This window comes from Pistacia vera, unplaced genomic scaffold (genome assembly GCF_008641045.1).
Source record: "Pistacia vera cultivar Batoury unplaced genomic scaffold, PisVer_v2 Contig264, whole genome shotgun sequence".
Classification (NCBI taxonomy): Eukaryota; Viridiplantae; Streptophyta; class Magnoliopsida; order Sapindales; family Anacardiaceae; genus Pistacia; species Pistacia vera.
The window spans coordinates 323,196-338,906 of NW_022196073.1; the positions used below are offsets into that span (position 1 = coordinate 323,196).

General features: G+C 34.7%; 3 protein-coding genes across 3 annotated transcripts; 2 read left to right on the forward strand and 1 right to left on the reverse strand.

Annotated features, from left to right (window-relative positions):
* Positions 1–87: 87 nt before the first annotated feature.
* LOC116132941 (protein transport protein SFT2-like) lies at positions 88–2,378 on the reverse strand. The gene is made up of 4 exons (XM_031418612.1): positions 2,063–2,378; positions 867–1,152; positions 616–720; positions 88–413 (listed from the first exon to the last, which is right to left on the reverse strand). Exons 1-4 carry the CDS (start codon positions 2,248–2,250, stop codon positions 303–305), a joined length of 690 nt encoding a protein of 229 aa, XP_031274472.1. The 5' UTR covers positions 2,251–2,378; the 3' UTR covers positions 88–302.
* A 576-nt stretch (positions 2,379–2,954) lies between these two features.
* On the forward strand, positions 2,955–4,994 carry LOC116132980. The gene is made up of 4 exons (XM_031418656.1): positions 2,955–3,126; positions 3,241–3,340; positions 3,990–4,379; positions 4,670–4,994. Exons 1-4 carry the CDS (start codon positions 3,020–3,022, stop codon positions 4,796–4,798), a joined length of 726 nt encoding a protein of 241 aa, XP_031274516.1. The 5' UTR covers positions 2,955–3,019; the 3' UTR covers positions 4,799–4,994.
* Positions 4,995–5,793: 799 nt separating this feature from the next.
* On the forward strand, positions 5,794–15,135 carry LOC116132942. The gene is made up of 16 exons (XM_031418613.1): positions 5,794–6,183; positions 7,007–7,725; positions 8,272–9,723; positions 9,969–10,187; positions 10,306–10,377; positions 10,533–10,613; positions 10,741–10,778; positions 10,863–10,950; positions 11,038–11,187; positions 11,564–11,755; positions 11,843–11,922; positions 12,075–12,147; positions 12,226–12,327; positions 12,919–13,024; positions 13,313–13,400; positions 14,553–15,135. Exons 1-16 carry the CDS (start codon positions 5,826–5,828, stop codon positions 14,743–14,745), a joined length of 4,011 nt encoding a protein of 1,336 aa, XP_031274473.1. The 5' UTR covers positions 5,794–5,825; the 3' UTR covers positions 14,746–15,135.
* The last annotated feature ends 576 nt before the right edge of the window (positions 15,136–15,711 follow it).

Here is a 15,711-nt window from a genome sequence, read left to right on the forward strand (position 1 = left end):
GCCTTCCTATGATCAACATTTGTTATTATTTTCCGTGGTACCATGATTGTTTATGGCGGCAGTCCTAAGTTCAGAAAAGTAAAGAGAGGGAGAGGGATTTTCTTGTCTGTGACATGCTCTGCCACTAGAGAGCTCAGAATGCTTCTTCAGAGGTATAAATATACTAAGTATTCAATTCCAAATAATAAACAAACTGATAATGTTGTTATTCGGAAGTTTATATTGAAAAAGATTGAATCTACAAAACAATTTAAAGAATAATTCTACAAATTAAAAGAATTGCAGAAAACCAGATATCAATTTCACCTTCCAAAACATCTCAATATTGAAGAGGTAAGACTTGAAGGCATAAACTTTAGTCCAAATGATCCTCCAGGGAAGTAGGAAATTGCATAGTATGACAGTGCAACAACCTAACAAGATAAAAAGGACTTCAATTTCTAGCAAAGCCCAAATTAATTTTGATACAAAATAAGTGAGGAATAGATATTCAAATTTCAGATAAAACCATGTATCACTGCAACTGTAATAGTGGTTTAATTAAGGTGAGATCAAGCTACATCACATAAGTGGAGATTTTGTAGAAAATATACCAGAATGAAAAGATTACAATACCTGAAACACAGAGAAGAGCACGGAAAGAATGTAACTGTGAAGCACCATAGAGACATAGATGGTTCCCACCATGCTACCAATAGATCCCAATGTAAACGGAAGTCTCTGAAAGCAAACAGCAAAACAGAAAGAATTACTGTAGGGAGCAACTGTGAAGAAAAATTACATACTTTTACAATTAAGTCATGGATTGACTGTAATTTAATTCTATTTAAGCAAAACACACGAAGAAATGCAGCTAGATAAGGTACCTCTTTAGAGAACATGTGAGCAAGCTGAGTTTTAGGACCTTTCAAAGCGAATAATGAACCAACAATCAATGCACAACCAACAGTAAAGCAGATGGCAAATTTCTGAGGCACCAAAACTATGACAGGAAGAAACATGGTGAATGCAATGAAGACAAAGAACACGCCAGCAGCTAGAAGTAAGCTAAAGTACATCAGAGATTTCCCTGAAGGGACATTGCTAGTAGCAGACTGAAAACTCCCTGGTAGCTCTCTGACTCCTTTTGAAACCCTAAAACAATTTGAAAAAAAAAAAAGAAGAAGCCAAATCAAGCATTACTCTATTATAATATAATCAACTACCATTACTCAAACAAGGCCAAACTCCCAACAAATTAATCAAAGAAAAGCCAACAGTATCAGCGAACTTTTTGTCTCAACTCCTTTTCTTCCTTTAATTTCTAATGAAGAGGAACCTTGCTACCTTTGGGCGGTCAGGTAAACTAAGAATCCATATGAGACTCTATAACCATTTCAATAACCCCAATAAGTGAGGAAGAGTCAATTCAAAACTTCTAAATCTAAGTTTGAAAACATTGCTTACATTACGAAATTGAATTCAGAAGGAATTGGAGGTCTTCTTTTTCTTGAACAGTTATGGCTAACATCTCGATTTCCACATCCATTTTAATTCCATAACATACTCTATTTTACAGTATTACCTTCAACAGATTCGTTCCATTAAGAGAACAGCTAGCAAACGATATTGTCCTCTTCTCAATCTCTACAACAGACAAGCATGTGACATACTATATTATGGTACTGGACCAGTAATGTTACGCAACTATGTATTATTAAAATCACCTATTCCAAGTAACGATACCAGCCAAGCACAGAGAGATAAACATTATTGATGATAAAGATTAACTTAAAATCTACTGTATCGCTCTAGCATCTTCCTCGAAAAAAACTACTTGTCCTGCCCCTGGTAAAATCACAATAATTATGTTGCACATGATTATATTCAGTCAATACTTTGACATGATTTCACTAATTTCACGGTGAGTCCACCAAAGTCATCTGAAACGATTTTAGTCAGATCCAGTCAATATATCATAACGTGGATCGTTCATTCAAATCACTACTAACACAAAGAGAATATGAGAATGAGTTACCAAAAAAAAAAAAAAAAAAAACGAGTTAAGTGTTTAATTACACGCTAAGTGCCGCTGACTTTGTCGGTGGTGGTGAGGACGGCAGCCTCGAGATCGAATGCGGAGGAATCGGATTCTTGGGAAGAGGCGTAAGAGTTCCAATCAGCCAGCAGAGACGAAGGCTTTTGTTGGTGGTCGTTTGAGTTGGCAGTGCTCGGACCTCCGGTGAACCATGCTTGTGCCGTCTTCTGCATGTCTAGCAAGCGTTGTGATTGTGCGGTTGAGTGTCAGAGATGGATCTGATACTGTAGCGGTTTCGCGCCAGCTTGGAAATTCTCTTATCAAATTAGTAAACTCAAATCTGTTAATTGTTTTTATAATTAAATCCCTTGACATTTCAAAGCGCAGGGATGTAAGTGACAAGGTTTCAAATTTTGTATTTAAAAAAAAATAAAAAAAATAGAAATTTTGAAGTTGCCTAAAATTGGAAAACTATTTTTCTATACTAATGTAATCCCTTGAGCAAGCACTGGCATTTTATATATCTTGTATAATACATTTAAAAGCTCTAACTGACCGTTAACTATTAATAGTGGTTGCAATGCATTAAATATTGTTTATTCTTTATTTGATTTAATTTATATTTACAAAGTTACTTATTAATATTTAGGTGGGCAAAATTAAAATGGTAAGCTTAAACAAAATTTATTAACATATATGATTATTTTATAAATGTCATTTATTATCTTAATCATATTATATCACTTAAACCCTTTGGCTTTTAATTGAGAATCACCCGTCTCTAGATTAACATTTTTTTTTTCTTTTTGTTAAACAAAAATTATAAAATTTTGAAAAAAAAAAATGTTGATTCGCAACTTTTTCTTTAATTTTAAATATATAGAATTATACGAATAAATATTTATTTATTATTATCATGCCTTGGTCGCTACTCTTTTAACTATATAGATCCTTCGCTCCGGCGCTTTGTTTGTCTAACGCAGAAACACAGAGAATCATAAGATGAAGGTAGCTTCTAAAATGATCTTCCTATTGAAAGACCCAGAAGGTTTAATTGCTCCCATCGTTAACGCTCTCCACTTTAACCCTAACTCCTCTCTTCGTAGACTGTAAGTTACTTCCAATTTAATCAACATTAACAAAGCAAGTAGGGTTTTTTTGGGTTTATCAATCGATCATTTTTAAAGAAGTTGTAATCATTGCGTTTGTTCTATTATTTGCAGAGATGAATCATTCGAGTTGTCACTGGAGCATTATGGAATTAAAGAAAAGAAAGCCCGTGGCGAGCTCGTTCACTTTCTCGATGATAAGGGCAATTATCAGGTATTGCGTTAACTGTTATTAAATGCAATTCTATCTTTTTGTTTTTGTAAACAAGTAGAAGACAATAGTTTTTTTAGGAAAACGAATTTGGTTTAAAAGTTTTCAGATAAAGCTATTGTAAAATTAGAAAAGGGGAAAAAGTTTTACGTCTGCCACTCCATTTAATGGCAAAAGAAGAATTCCAGTTAAGCGTTTGTGTAGATATGACATGTGAAGCCTTCTACAGGCAGACTGTGATCTCCCTCACGGCCTTTAATCATGATTAATGTAATTGATTTTCTTGTAACCACGAATGGAATCTTGCAGGGGAGTAATCAAAATGTTAGATTTACTGAAATTAAATCCTGGTTGTGGTTTTGTATCATTTCTTATTGGTGTTTCTCTCTGTTGTCGTTTTCATAATGCTGTTTCCTCTGTCCAAACAATCTTATGTTTCTTGCTTGTTTACTTAGTGCTCCAAATTTGACTTATAACAATTAAAATTAAGGGTTTTCCTAAATTTAAGCAATTAAAATCAAGATCTTTGTGCTACATTACAAAAAATCTGCTTTGAAACATAGACAGGTAGATTTTGTCTACCAAGTAAAGTTCATAGTTAATTTAGCAAATAATGACTTTATGGAATCTTTCTTCCCTTTTATTTGCTCAGGTTTCAGTGTTGCTTCTGCAAAATTATGAGCCACCTTCATTGGTTTGTGCCATAAATGAGGTTCTGGCACATATATCTGGTGAAACATCAACTGTGCCCACTCTTTTAGCCCCTTTTGTTGTGGAATCATCAAAGCTTAAGGGGGACAATAAAACTTCAGAGGCTAGTGGAAGCAAGGTTTCGCTTTATGGCTTGCAGATTGGTCCAGAGACAAACATAACTCAAGCCATGACTGCCAGAATCAAGAAGCCAGCAGCCTCATTGCAGATTCATTATGAACCTCTAGCCTGCTTTCTGCAGCTGGTCCGTGTCTTGAAGTTGCCAACTTTAATCCTTATTGGGCAAGGAAGTACAAGCCATTCTGATAAGTCTTCAGAAGGAAAGCTTGAGGTATCCATTCTTGACTAGCACTAGTTGTTGTGATTTATACTGTATTGGAATGTTATTTATGATTGGAGTGAGGCATAGAAGCCACAGTATTCTTTTCTGCTTTAAAGAAAATGGTAATCAATTTTTGTCGAAGTGACCGAGGTAGAGATTGTGTGATAGTTTTTAAATTTTATTCCCATTATAAAATTGTTTAATAATTTTCCTTATCGCTGTAGAGTCATCTGTCTCTTTGTTCTTGGTCTTGTTCAAACATATATCTATTGGCAAAATCTTGAAGGTTGATTTTCCAGATTCTTTATGAGATTGGAGAGCTTTTGGCAAACAATACTGGATTGTGCTTCTTGAGAGACAAAATCTTGTGGAAACCGACAGAGACATCAAAGGATGCTCGAGAACCATGGCGGGCTTTGTATGGTTGAATCCTTGTGTTTTGAGCATTAAAGTTGAGATATGACTTATCATTTAGTGCACCTGGTTGACAAATTTTTTTCCACATTTTGTCTTCAATTATATTGATGTAAGCGTAGAATGTTTCAGAAATTTGAATGTGAAATGCTTTGTTTTATATTCTTCACGCAGAGGCAGAAGAATTGAAATGAGGAAACTGTGTTCTATCTATATATCAGCTCCCAAAGCGTTTCTTGAGATAAACATAACATTATTAATTAAAATTAGAATTATTTTATCATAGTTATTTAGAAGTAGAATACATATCTTATTTTTTAAGCACAAAGTATATATCTAAATAGTTATAGAAATCAAAATCACTTTTAATGTAACATCTAGTAAATATTTGAATAGACTGTCCGTCATTGTTAATTGTTGTAAATTTATCATTAGTTATTACAACTTTACAAGTAATGTTAAAATACGCCGCTGTTTATATGATGATCACAAATCCATTATTAAATAGAATTAGTTTCGTATAATGATTATGCTAAACAAGTTTTAAGTGATAGACGCGTATGGGATGAAAGATTAAGAATAATTTTCGTTTTGGGCTGAGGATGATTATAGAAAGTTTAAAAGCAATTGAGTATAAGTAAAGAATAATAGTATGCCAATAACAACTATCTAATACTGTATTAAGAAGAAAATTTAATCAAAATTGGACAGTATTAATTTATATTTTCACACTTTATTTTATATTTTGAAAAAAACTTTTGGAAATAATCATCATTTTTGTTTTCCCCAAATCTAAATTAAAAAAATAAAAAATAAAAAATAAAAGAGAGAAAAAAATGGTGAGAAATGCACAAAGACTTGGCGTTCGCTACATACTTAAAACAAGAGGGTAAAAATGAAATAAAACAAAAATAGCCGTTCCGTTCAATTCAAATTCCCACACAAAAACTTTCCCGCAAACAGAGCGAGGTTCACAATTCAAAAACCCTAAGATTCAAGGTCCTTCACAAATTTCACATTTCTCCAAATCACATCTATCGTATGGCCTCAAAAGATCAGGAAGAACATTTCAATACTGAGACCGACGAAGAAACCATCGCTGTGAGGAAGAAACGGTTGCGGCGCGTGAGTTTTGCCGACCGAGAAATCACTTCGGTGCACATTTTCAACCGAGACGAGGACTATGAGCAGGAGTCCGCAGCGGAACCGAGCTCTGCGGACGAAGACAATGAGGTGCTTGGCTTTTTCAAAGACTTGGCAGCAGATAGCGACGACTCCAGGGAAATGTCACCGGAGGAGGGCGATGACGAAGAGATCGCTTCGACGAAGTCTTTTTTAAGGCCAATTGAGTCGCCGTCTCCTGGAAGTAGTATCATTGGCTCAGCTACTTCTAATGACGGTGAGTTTTTTTTAAGATATTCACAAACGGTGTGTTTTTGGTTAATTATGCTTTTGCATATTGCAGTTCTGAGATATTAGATAAAAATTTTGTGCTAAGTAACAATGCTAATGAATAAAAGTAGGCTACAAACTTTGCATGGAAATTGGCGAGGCACACATTAAATAGAAAGGTGAAAGTAAAAGGATCAGTATAATTAATGAGGATGAATGATGGAAATTTAAAGAATAGTTCTATTTCAACTCGTATACCAGAGTTTATATGGGTAGCACTCTCCGTTACTGCTAGTGTATTAGTGTTTTCGTGCTTAAGGAGTTGAATTTTGGTTTTAGGTTGTTTGGTGCATTTTTTTTTTTTTTTTTTTTTTTTTTTTTTTAAAATTAATGGTGTTTGGTTAATGATGAATTGGGGAAGAAGTAATGAGAAAAGATTGTAGAGGGGTTAATATTAGATCTACTGTCGTTGTGCTATGAAGTTTAAATTTGTCAGGGTAAGTACTGAAAGTTTTGTTTTTATTTCATTGTNGTTCTATGTCAACTTGTATACCAGAGTTTATATGGGTAGCACTCTCCGTTACTGCTAGTGTATTAGTGTTTTCGTGCTTAAGGAGTTGAATTTTGGTTTTAGGTTGTTTGGTGCATTTTTTTTTTTTTTTTTTTTTTTTTTTTTTTAAAATTAATGGTGTTTGGTTAATGATGAATTGGGGAAGAAGTAATGAGAAAAGATTGAAGAGGGGTTAATATTAGATCTACTGTCGTTGTGCTATGAAGTTTAAATTTGTCAGGGTAAGTACTGAAAGTTTTGTTTTTATTTCATTGTGCAGAAGACAACTTTTTTGGTCCTGTATCAGCCAGATTTATTAGACCTGGCCGGTTGTCCGATTCTGCTGCCTCAGATGATAACCATGATATCACAATGGATTCAACCGCGTTTTCAATGCATTACCGTAGTCTTGTTATGTCAGAATTAGGAGACATCAAGACCCCAGCAGGGAGTTGTTTTGCCTTTGAAGAGAAAACACCTTCCCAGGTTGGCACTCCATCTGATTCAGGAAGTTTCATGGTACTAACAAAAGCTAAGAAGCCTATAAGCCCAATATTGCCACCTGTTGGTAAAGTTAGTATCAGTAGAGATTCAAATGATATGAGTCTTGTGGGAGAGAACCCACATAGGTATGATTATGGGAGACTATCTCCTACATTAGAAGCTCTTTTGGCAGAAGGTAGTGAGGTTATTCATGCTGTTCCTATAGTTGACGCAAAGTCATTGGAGAGGAATGAGGTTTCCATTTTTAATGAGAATGGCAGTGGCATGATGGGTATGAGGGGTAACAGAAATATAGATATGTGCAACGTTGGCCCTGATAATATTTCCCAAGAGGGGATTTCTGTGGTTAATTTGCAATTTGGTGAGGTAAATGGTGGTTCTACATCCACTAATAGGGATCAGACTACCTGTGATTCCTTATCATATGTAAATGATGATCCAGCTGCTGATGCCTTTATTGATCACCAAGTCCAAACCCCTAATCAGCTTGATAAGGCAAGAACCTGTCTTGCCTATGGCATTATGATTTGATTTGTTTCACAATTATTTGGTTTTTGGATTGATACTTTTTAAGTAGACCACTTTGAGATTTTCATATGATTGATTAGGTGTCCACTTGATATTTATACTTCTTTTCACTTCAATACCAAAACCTTTATTTCCTGTAGCTGCAAGTTTTTCGTTTTTTTTGTTTCCCCTATATCTTTGACAATTTAGGGATGATATTTTTTATGGAATTTTTATGGCATTTTCTTTTTGGTGTTGCTATAGATTTACTCTACATGTTCTACAGCTAGAAGACATGATTGATATTCCTTGGTACCCATGACTTGCTATGCCTGTGGCTTTGCAAAGGTGATGCAGGGCTTGCAGCTCTGCGTTAATATGATTTTAAATCTTTTGTCAACAGATGGCATGCATTATTGCTATTTTTGGTCAATGAAACTTGGAAATTGGTTCAATGTTCAAACAATATTTCTCATTATCATTACAGGAAATTGAAGCACTGATTCTGGCACTTGTTTTGGGGTTCAATTGTAGGTAAACAAGGTGGTTATTAAAGCTGTGACTGGGTCAAACAATGTTGAGTTGCATACAATAAGTAGTGGCACCCCACCAGATGTAAATCTGAATGGTAATGATTGTCAGTTGAGTTTGTTCTCACAACCTGAACCTGCTGATTTATTTTCAACTCAAGACTCACAAAAAAAAAGTTCTTCAAAAGCTGCACAGCAAAATTCCCATATTGATCAGCCTCTTGATCAGCAACTGGAATCTCCTTTAGTGGGGCCTATGACCATGTTATCTGCTAAACAGAAGCAAATAATTCTGGATGCTACTAATATATCTAGACATTCACCATGTATAACTCCTTCCCCTAAACAGCCTGGTTCATTGTTGAGGAAGGAAAACATAAAATTAGGTGAGAGCGTTTCATCTCTTCTGAAAAGCATTTCAAAGTTTAAACTTATTGAGTCTTCACCACATACATCTACTTTGGGCAATGGACTTGAAAAATCTGAACAGAAATTATTGGAGTACCTTTCTGCAACTTCTCCCTCCCATATTGTTGTGGAAGAAACCAGCAGAGATCTCTCGCGCCAGCTTGTGGATACTCCCATTATGAATTTAGAGAAGCAATTTAGTGTTGATAGGAAGAATGGAGAACATAAAAAGGCAGTCAACATGTGTGGAGATGGTAATGGAACAACAAAGTACTTTGGTAACCTGAACCAAAATCGAGAGACCATGATCCCTGGAAAAGATGGAGAACCCTTGGATCATCTGTCTGATAACGTTTCTCATGAAGATAAACGAACTGAGATGTTGGCAGGCATAGTGATGCATCAACACTTGGTGCCAAATGATGCCATGAAGGTCATGTCAGACATTACTGGATCTGAATCCTTCTCATTGGAGATCACACTTGATCATAAAAAAGATCAGAAGACAACCAATGATTCTAATAAGAATGTTTCTCCTCCATTGAAGAGGTTGGACCGGGAGTTGTCACCAGCAGAACAAGGCAGTCTCTTTGTTGATTTGAAGCAGCAGGTTCAGCCCCAGGGAAATGTTGTCATTCGTTGTGGACCAGATGGGAATTCAATTGAATATGCTACAACTGGAAGCCATTTGACTCAAATGGCTGATAAATTGGACTCCTTGTTTGTTGACTGGAGAGCACAGTCTAGTTCACCCCTTCGTGAGGTTAACGATATGAGAAACTTTACTCAAGTAAAGAGAGAGGATGACAGAAAAATCCTTCCATCCGCTTTACAAAATGTTTCAGAAACGGTAAGGAACCTGCAAAGCCCTTCAAGGGATACAGGTTTGCTGAAATATCAGCCATTAAGCCCAGACAAGAATTGCCAAATTGCAAATGACACAATCCGAACAAAAGAGGAACCTGCTAGAGAAGGTATAAAAGCTTCAGCCCATGAGCATGCTTCTCCACATGTTGAGAGAAGCCTGAATGAGCTATCATTTTTGAAGGTATTGATTTTTCTGCCTCTATTCACCCACACATGTTCTTACTCACACAATCTCTATTCTGGCATTACTGAGATGTTGTGAAATCTCTAGGCTGTTTGTTTATGTTAATTAGGTGTTCTTTGGATGCGTAGAAAGTTAACATTATTGTTGGTTGGGAAAGATGACTATCTTCCAAGTCCATTTCAGATGAAAATGATAATGATGATTTTTGTCAGATGCTTGATAATTCACATAATTGGTTTCAGCTGCAAGATTTTGAGAATTCTTCTGGACGGAAAAGAAGAAGTGAAGAAATAGTTATTGGAGATGCAGATAATGATTATAAAATCATTTGGATGCAGAGAAGCCCAAAAGTTCATAAAAGTAGAGATAATGATTTGGATTTAAAGCCGGAACATTCTAATGGAAGTGATAACAGAAATGAGAAGATTGGAGTTGACACAATCTTGAAGCTCTGGACTGATGTATGTATACCATGCCACTGATCTCTTATGCTCTCTTGTTTGCCTAACTAAAATCGCTCTTGGGGCTGGATTTTTATATTCACCTGTTTATTATAACTTTTTAATTTTTACTGTGCAGATTTCGCACAAATTCTCAACAGAAACAAACCAAATTCTTTCTCCATTGATTGATAAACTCAATATAAGAGCTGTATGTAGCCATTTGACTTTTTTTTTTTTTTTTTTTGTTTTTAGTTTCTTTAATTCAATATAAATATGGTTAACTATAGTTGCTGGTTTTATTCTTGTTCTTCTTATTATCCTAAACTTTTGTAATATCTTTTTTATTCAATTTGCAACATGTAGATAGACATGTTTGAAGATATTTTGGTTCACCTTCAGAAGGTTAATAAATATGGGGCGCTTTGTTCAGAAATCCTTTCTCAGGTGAGCTGAATAAGTGGAAAACAAGATCATTAGATTATTGCTTTATGGTATTCATTTTTTCTTTTGACACTTTAACCAACATGTATTAGTCATCATCCTGTTAATCCTGTTTTTCTTTTGTGTGCAGAAAATATATGATCAGTCCAGTAATATTAGGCATAAAAGGTGCTTTCTTCCCTTTCCATATGTCATTGTGGAAACTGGTTTAGCATGATAAGTATTGACATGGATGAATTGATGTTGTTGCAGAGTGGTTGAAACAAAATTGTTGCTTCATAAAATCATATACGAGAAGGCAAGGCTGCAGATATTGCATGTGAAGCATGAAAAATTGCTGGTATTTTAAATCTTCTTCTTCTTTATTAAATTTTATTTCAAGATAAACGCTTGTTTTTTCTTATCTACCTTCTGTTCTCACATGCAGAAAAGTGCACAACTATTAAGCTTAGGAATACAGAAGTTTCACAATTTGAAGTTGAATTATGCTAGACATTTGTCTGCATCTGGTGAAAGAGAAGCTGTTAATGATAAACTTTATTATTCCTCTTCTGCAAATTTTGTTGGCAAACATGAGGTACATGCCAGTTTTATGATGTGGATTTTCTTGTAAGTCCAGCTTTATAAGATCGTGCAGAATCCTTTTTGCTACATGATTTCATTATAAGATTCATCTTTTTCTATAAAAGTAAAAACATATAATATGCTGATTAATATTGTTTTCTGAATCATTCCGTACAGAAATAAGATTATTTCCTTTGATCCCCTGAATTCATTTTTTTTCCTGCATTGCTCTTTATTCTTCTCTCTCTCTCTCTCTCTCTCTCTCTCTCTCTTTCCATTTTTTGTGTGCGCATGTGCCACTTATGGTCATATACGTTGAAAGACATTTTGGTAGAAGTATCAGGTGGGTTTCAAGCTTCTAAGAAAATGCAGGTTATTCCTTTTGCCAGGTTGTCGCCAACAAAGTGATCACAAGGAAACAGGAGGCTGAAGCTGTAGATCGGAAAATAAAGAATTTAATTAAATCCTTTAACACACATTGTAAGATGAAAGGTGATCTAAGTTGTGCTGACACTATTCCATTACTTAATGATCATCTTAAGAAGAGAGCGCTGTGCAGATACATACGCCAGGATCTGCAGGTATTGCTATGCTTGCTGCATTCTCATCAATATGTACTAGAAAATTTCTATGTGATTGATGAATATATCATGTATGTTGTTTCTCAGCTGTGGGAAATTGATGATTTGGAAAGAACACATGGTCACAACAATCTTGTCCTCAACTACCGTGGCTTCATCTGCCAAAGGTTGCTACTTTGCTGAATTTTTTTCTTTATTTATCTTTTATTTTTTGGTGGAGTTAGTAAAACAAGAAAGTAATAGAGACTATAAGGTACTTTTTTTTTCTTTGAAACGCCAGCACATTTTTATATTTGTTCTTTTGTTTGACAAAATAAAGGTTCACAATAATTGCTGGTCCAGTTTCAAGCATGGTAGTCTCAAACAAAGTGAATAACATAAATATTAAGAAGGTAATTAAGTCAAATTACCAAATCTTCATTTTGTTCTTTTAGTTGTGTTGATTTCTAAATTGCGTGATTCTGGTTTAGAACTTTCCGAACATGGATGCCTGCACAGCCTTTGCATTTGTATTTAATGCTGAGTCCACCAAGAAAACAGTTGGTTCCAAGAGTTTGACACAAGAAACACAAGTAAGTTGCTGCATCTCATTGTTCTGTTTTTCACTCTGCAACTAGGTCTTCTTTTCCTTTTTCCTCTTTGTATTCTGCTGCCTTCTTGAGTAATACTGGATTCAAAAGGCCTATCAGAGCCAATTATATAGCTCAATCTCAGCTTGAGTTTTGGTTGAGACTTATGACACCTGCTTAAGCTTGTCCATTCCTTGTCAAGCCAACTAGATACTCGAGCTTGGTTTAGAATTAATTGTTGAAAGTACCAAATGTGCATGTGAAAATTTTACATAGTTATTTGTTGTAAACTTTAAGTCTTGAAACCAAAAAAGTAAATGATATATGTTTAATCTGTAAAAACAATTGAAATGATTATATTTTAACATTTTAAGGTAATATTCTTCACATTCTTACCAATGAGAGTCTTGCTTGTTCCATGAGCTATAACGCATAATTACAAGTCGTTGATCTTTTGGTTTCTTGAGTTTTTTATTTGGGTACCTGATTGCTGGATATATGTGAGCATTGATGGATTAATTGTTCTTTTCTGAGTTCTAAAACCGGACAGATCATTGACAATTCCTTTCACTTAATTATTTTCTGATTCTGCAGAAAACCAGTTCACTTTTATGTAATCTTCTAGCAGTGGTTGCAGAGTTACAGCTAGCAAGGATAGAGATTAGGAATTTGACACTGACAAGCTTTAACTCTCCATCCGGTAAAAAACATTTCTGTTGCCTCCTTTCGTTCCTTTGCTAATTGTTTATAGGCTTGAAATTTATAACCTTTATCAATTGCATAATATAATAACCCACTTGACAACTTGCCCCAAGTAATGGTACATTTCTGTTTTTTCATTTAAAATTTATAAATAGACTTATATTCACCCTTGCATTTCCTTTTTTTTTTTTTTTTTTTTTTGGGTAACTTAAGGTTAACCAGTGTCTGCATCCAGTATTGTATTCTGGAGTTATCATTTCATTTGCTGTTTTTCTTCCTTTTGCAGTTGAGCAGCTCGATTTGAACCTTTGTTTCATTGATTTGAATAGTGGTGCAAAAGTAACAATGATTCTTGATATGACTTGCTTGAATCGGTAAAGTTCTCCATTATTTTATTGTTTATTTGATCATTATATATGTCGCAAACTTAGAGCTATCGTATATTATTCAAAGAAGCTTTTGAATTGAATTTGATGTCCTGAATGTTAATTATGTTGGAAAAACTTCATGATGTTGTTATTCAGTTTCGAGAGATATCTAGCTCTCCATATCATTTCCTTTTGAAGTTTAATGCAATTTTACATGAATATTGGTGTTAGCTATGGAGTCTTGGGATCAGCCTTTTTTGTTTTCTTATGTTAAATGATAGGACCTGTAACATATGTTGATGAGGCCACTGTCTGTGGAGCCTTTCCAATAAGTGCCCTAATTGGCTGATTAGTTAAATTCTGTAGATTGGATGTCATCCCTATGCGATTAATATGTTGCCTGAGGAGAATCCTGTTCTGAATGACAGCCTCTGAACTTATTGAGTGTTCTCTTTTGAAAAGTGTCGTTTCTTGCTCTGTGCCTTGCATGTATCTCTGTTGCTTTTTCACACTCATTGACAGTTTGATGCTTAACTCACTCTGGCTGTTAAAACCCTGTGGAAAACGTTAAGAGTAGAGATTTGTTTAGTTAGATTAGCTTTTCTACAAGTCTGACCTCATAGCTGATGGTTTGGATTTGTATCCTTCCTTGTTATAAAGTTACTGGTAGGAGAATAAATCCTGTTGCAAATGGAGCATCTTTAAATTTATTAATCATTATTGAGGTCATGGTGGCTACTGAAATCCTGTAAAATTGACTTTTTCATCTGGGATATTGCTGGATAAAGATTTTTTTAGAGGTCTTGCTCCACTATGTTTAGATTAATTTTCTCTAGATGAAATTACCGTAATCTGTAAGCTAAATAAGTTTGTACTCAATCAAAAAGGATACACTTGGATTATTTAGGTGATGAATACTTGGCAGATGTTTTCATAAATGTTCTGATGCACGTTACAGATCATTTTCCTATTGATTGAATTTATTTAGCACTGCAAGAAATTCAGGTAACAGTAAAATGATCTTTTTGGCTGGCATTGAGCTTAGCCTTTTGTTGTGTATTTTTTTTTTTATCATTTTTGAAAATATTAGACAGCAAATGGTCTTCGATATGCATTTATAGTCATACTGACGTGTAATGATTTTGATATCTGAAACAGTGGGATTTATCCTTCGGAGATTCTCCCTTATCAACTACAGTTTCCCTCCACTAAGATGCAAAATTCACTGCCCGAGTCACTGTCTGCTGAAATAAATGCTGCAATTGCTAACCTTACAAATGGTTACTCAAGGATTATTAGACTGTGCCGGCTTGTTTCTGAGGTGATTCAATCTTCAAGTGGTTGGTTGTAGACCGTTTTAGAACCTGGTGAGAGTTGGGCCTATTTTTTTTTTTATTTGTATAATAACAGTGACCATCAACTCCTGCATTTCTACCTAAAGACAATCTATCTGGAGAGTGAATTAGGAGCAAAATTTCATTGATTGCCCTTAACATTTGTCCATGCATTTAGTATGTAGAATAGTTAACTTGTTTTTAGATCTGAAGTGTAGAACTGTGAGCTGTATTCCTATTAACGGAGTTGACATGTAAATAATTGAAGACTGTCAGCTTGTTTCCGACCTCGCTGTTTTGAACTCCAGAAAGAAGCAAGCAAGGTTACACATTTTCGGTAAAAAGGTATGACATGTTTTTTGGTGTCGGAGGTCAGCATATTATCTACAAAAATGGGGTGAGTTAAAGAAAATTTAGATTGAGTAGTTAAACTGTCTCGGTCATTGTCGTGTTTTGAATTGTAAATATTAGGACCACTAGGAGTGTGTATGTGTGTATGGCATGATGGATGGACCATTAGATGTTATATGTTTTTTTCTCAGAAATTGAATTCCCTTGAAAGGAAATTCATATTGTTCATCTATTAGGATGAAGACGAATGTTGTTTTGGGCATATGCTAACTGTCTTGCTAGTTGTGCAAGTGGATTTCTGTTCTGTGCCACCTGTCCAGGTATATCCCTTTTATGATTTAAATATCTAAAAGCAATATTCTCAACAAAAGGAGCTTCTGATATTTATTAGATTTTGCCAGGATCCATCAGTCCCTGTTGTTGCCACATCTATGGATGCCTTATAAAGATAAAACTATTTGCATAAATCAAGTGTTGCTTCTAAAATATATTTTGTATTATTCTTTACTTGAAATTTAAATTAAATAATATAAAAAAGTGGAAAATTACTTTTAGTCATTTAAAAGGGCTTATAGTGCACTTTTTCAATTAGAAGTATTGAAAGTTTTTCTTTCATGCCCATTACCAAGGCT

Bases quoted from the DNA above. Each gene is read 5' to 3' on its own strand.
- LOC116132941 (XM_031418612.1), bottom strand. From the start codon at position 2,250: ATGCAGAAGACGGCACAAGCATGGTTCACCGGAGGTCCGAGCACTGCC. The intron at 721-866 runs GTACCTTATCTA...GTTTGCTTTCAG, and splicing joins CTCACATGTTCTCTAAAGAG to AGACTTCCGTTTACATTGGG. The intron at 414-615 runs GTATTGTAATCT...TTATCTTGTTAG, and splicing joins TGCTCTTCTCTGTGTTTCAG to GTTGTTGCACTGTCATACTA.
- LOC116132980 (XM_031418656.1), top strand. From the start codon at position 3,020: ATGAAGGTAGCTTCTAAAATGATCTTCCTATTGAAAGACCCAGAAGGT. The intron at 3,341-3,989 runs GTATTGCGTTAA...TTATTTGCTCAG, and splicing joins ATGATAAGGGCAATTATCAG to GTTTCAGTGTTGCTTCTGCA. The intron at 4,380-4,669 runs GTATCCATTCTT...TTGATTTTCCAG, and splicing joins CTTCAGAAGGAAAGCTTGAG to ATTCTTTATGAGATTGGAGA.
- LOC116132942 (XM_031418613.1), top strand. From the start codon at position 5,826: ATGGCCTCAAAAGATCAGGAAGAACATTTCAATACTGAGACCGACGAA. The intron at 10,188-10,305 runs GTATGTATACCA...TTTACTGTGCAG, and splicing joins TCTTGAAGCTCTGGACTGAT to ATTTCGCACAAATTCTCAAC. The intron at 10,951-11,037 runs GTATTTTAAATC...TCTCACATGCAG, and splicing joins TGAAGCATGAAAAATTGCTG to AAAAGTGCACAACTATTAAG.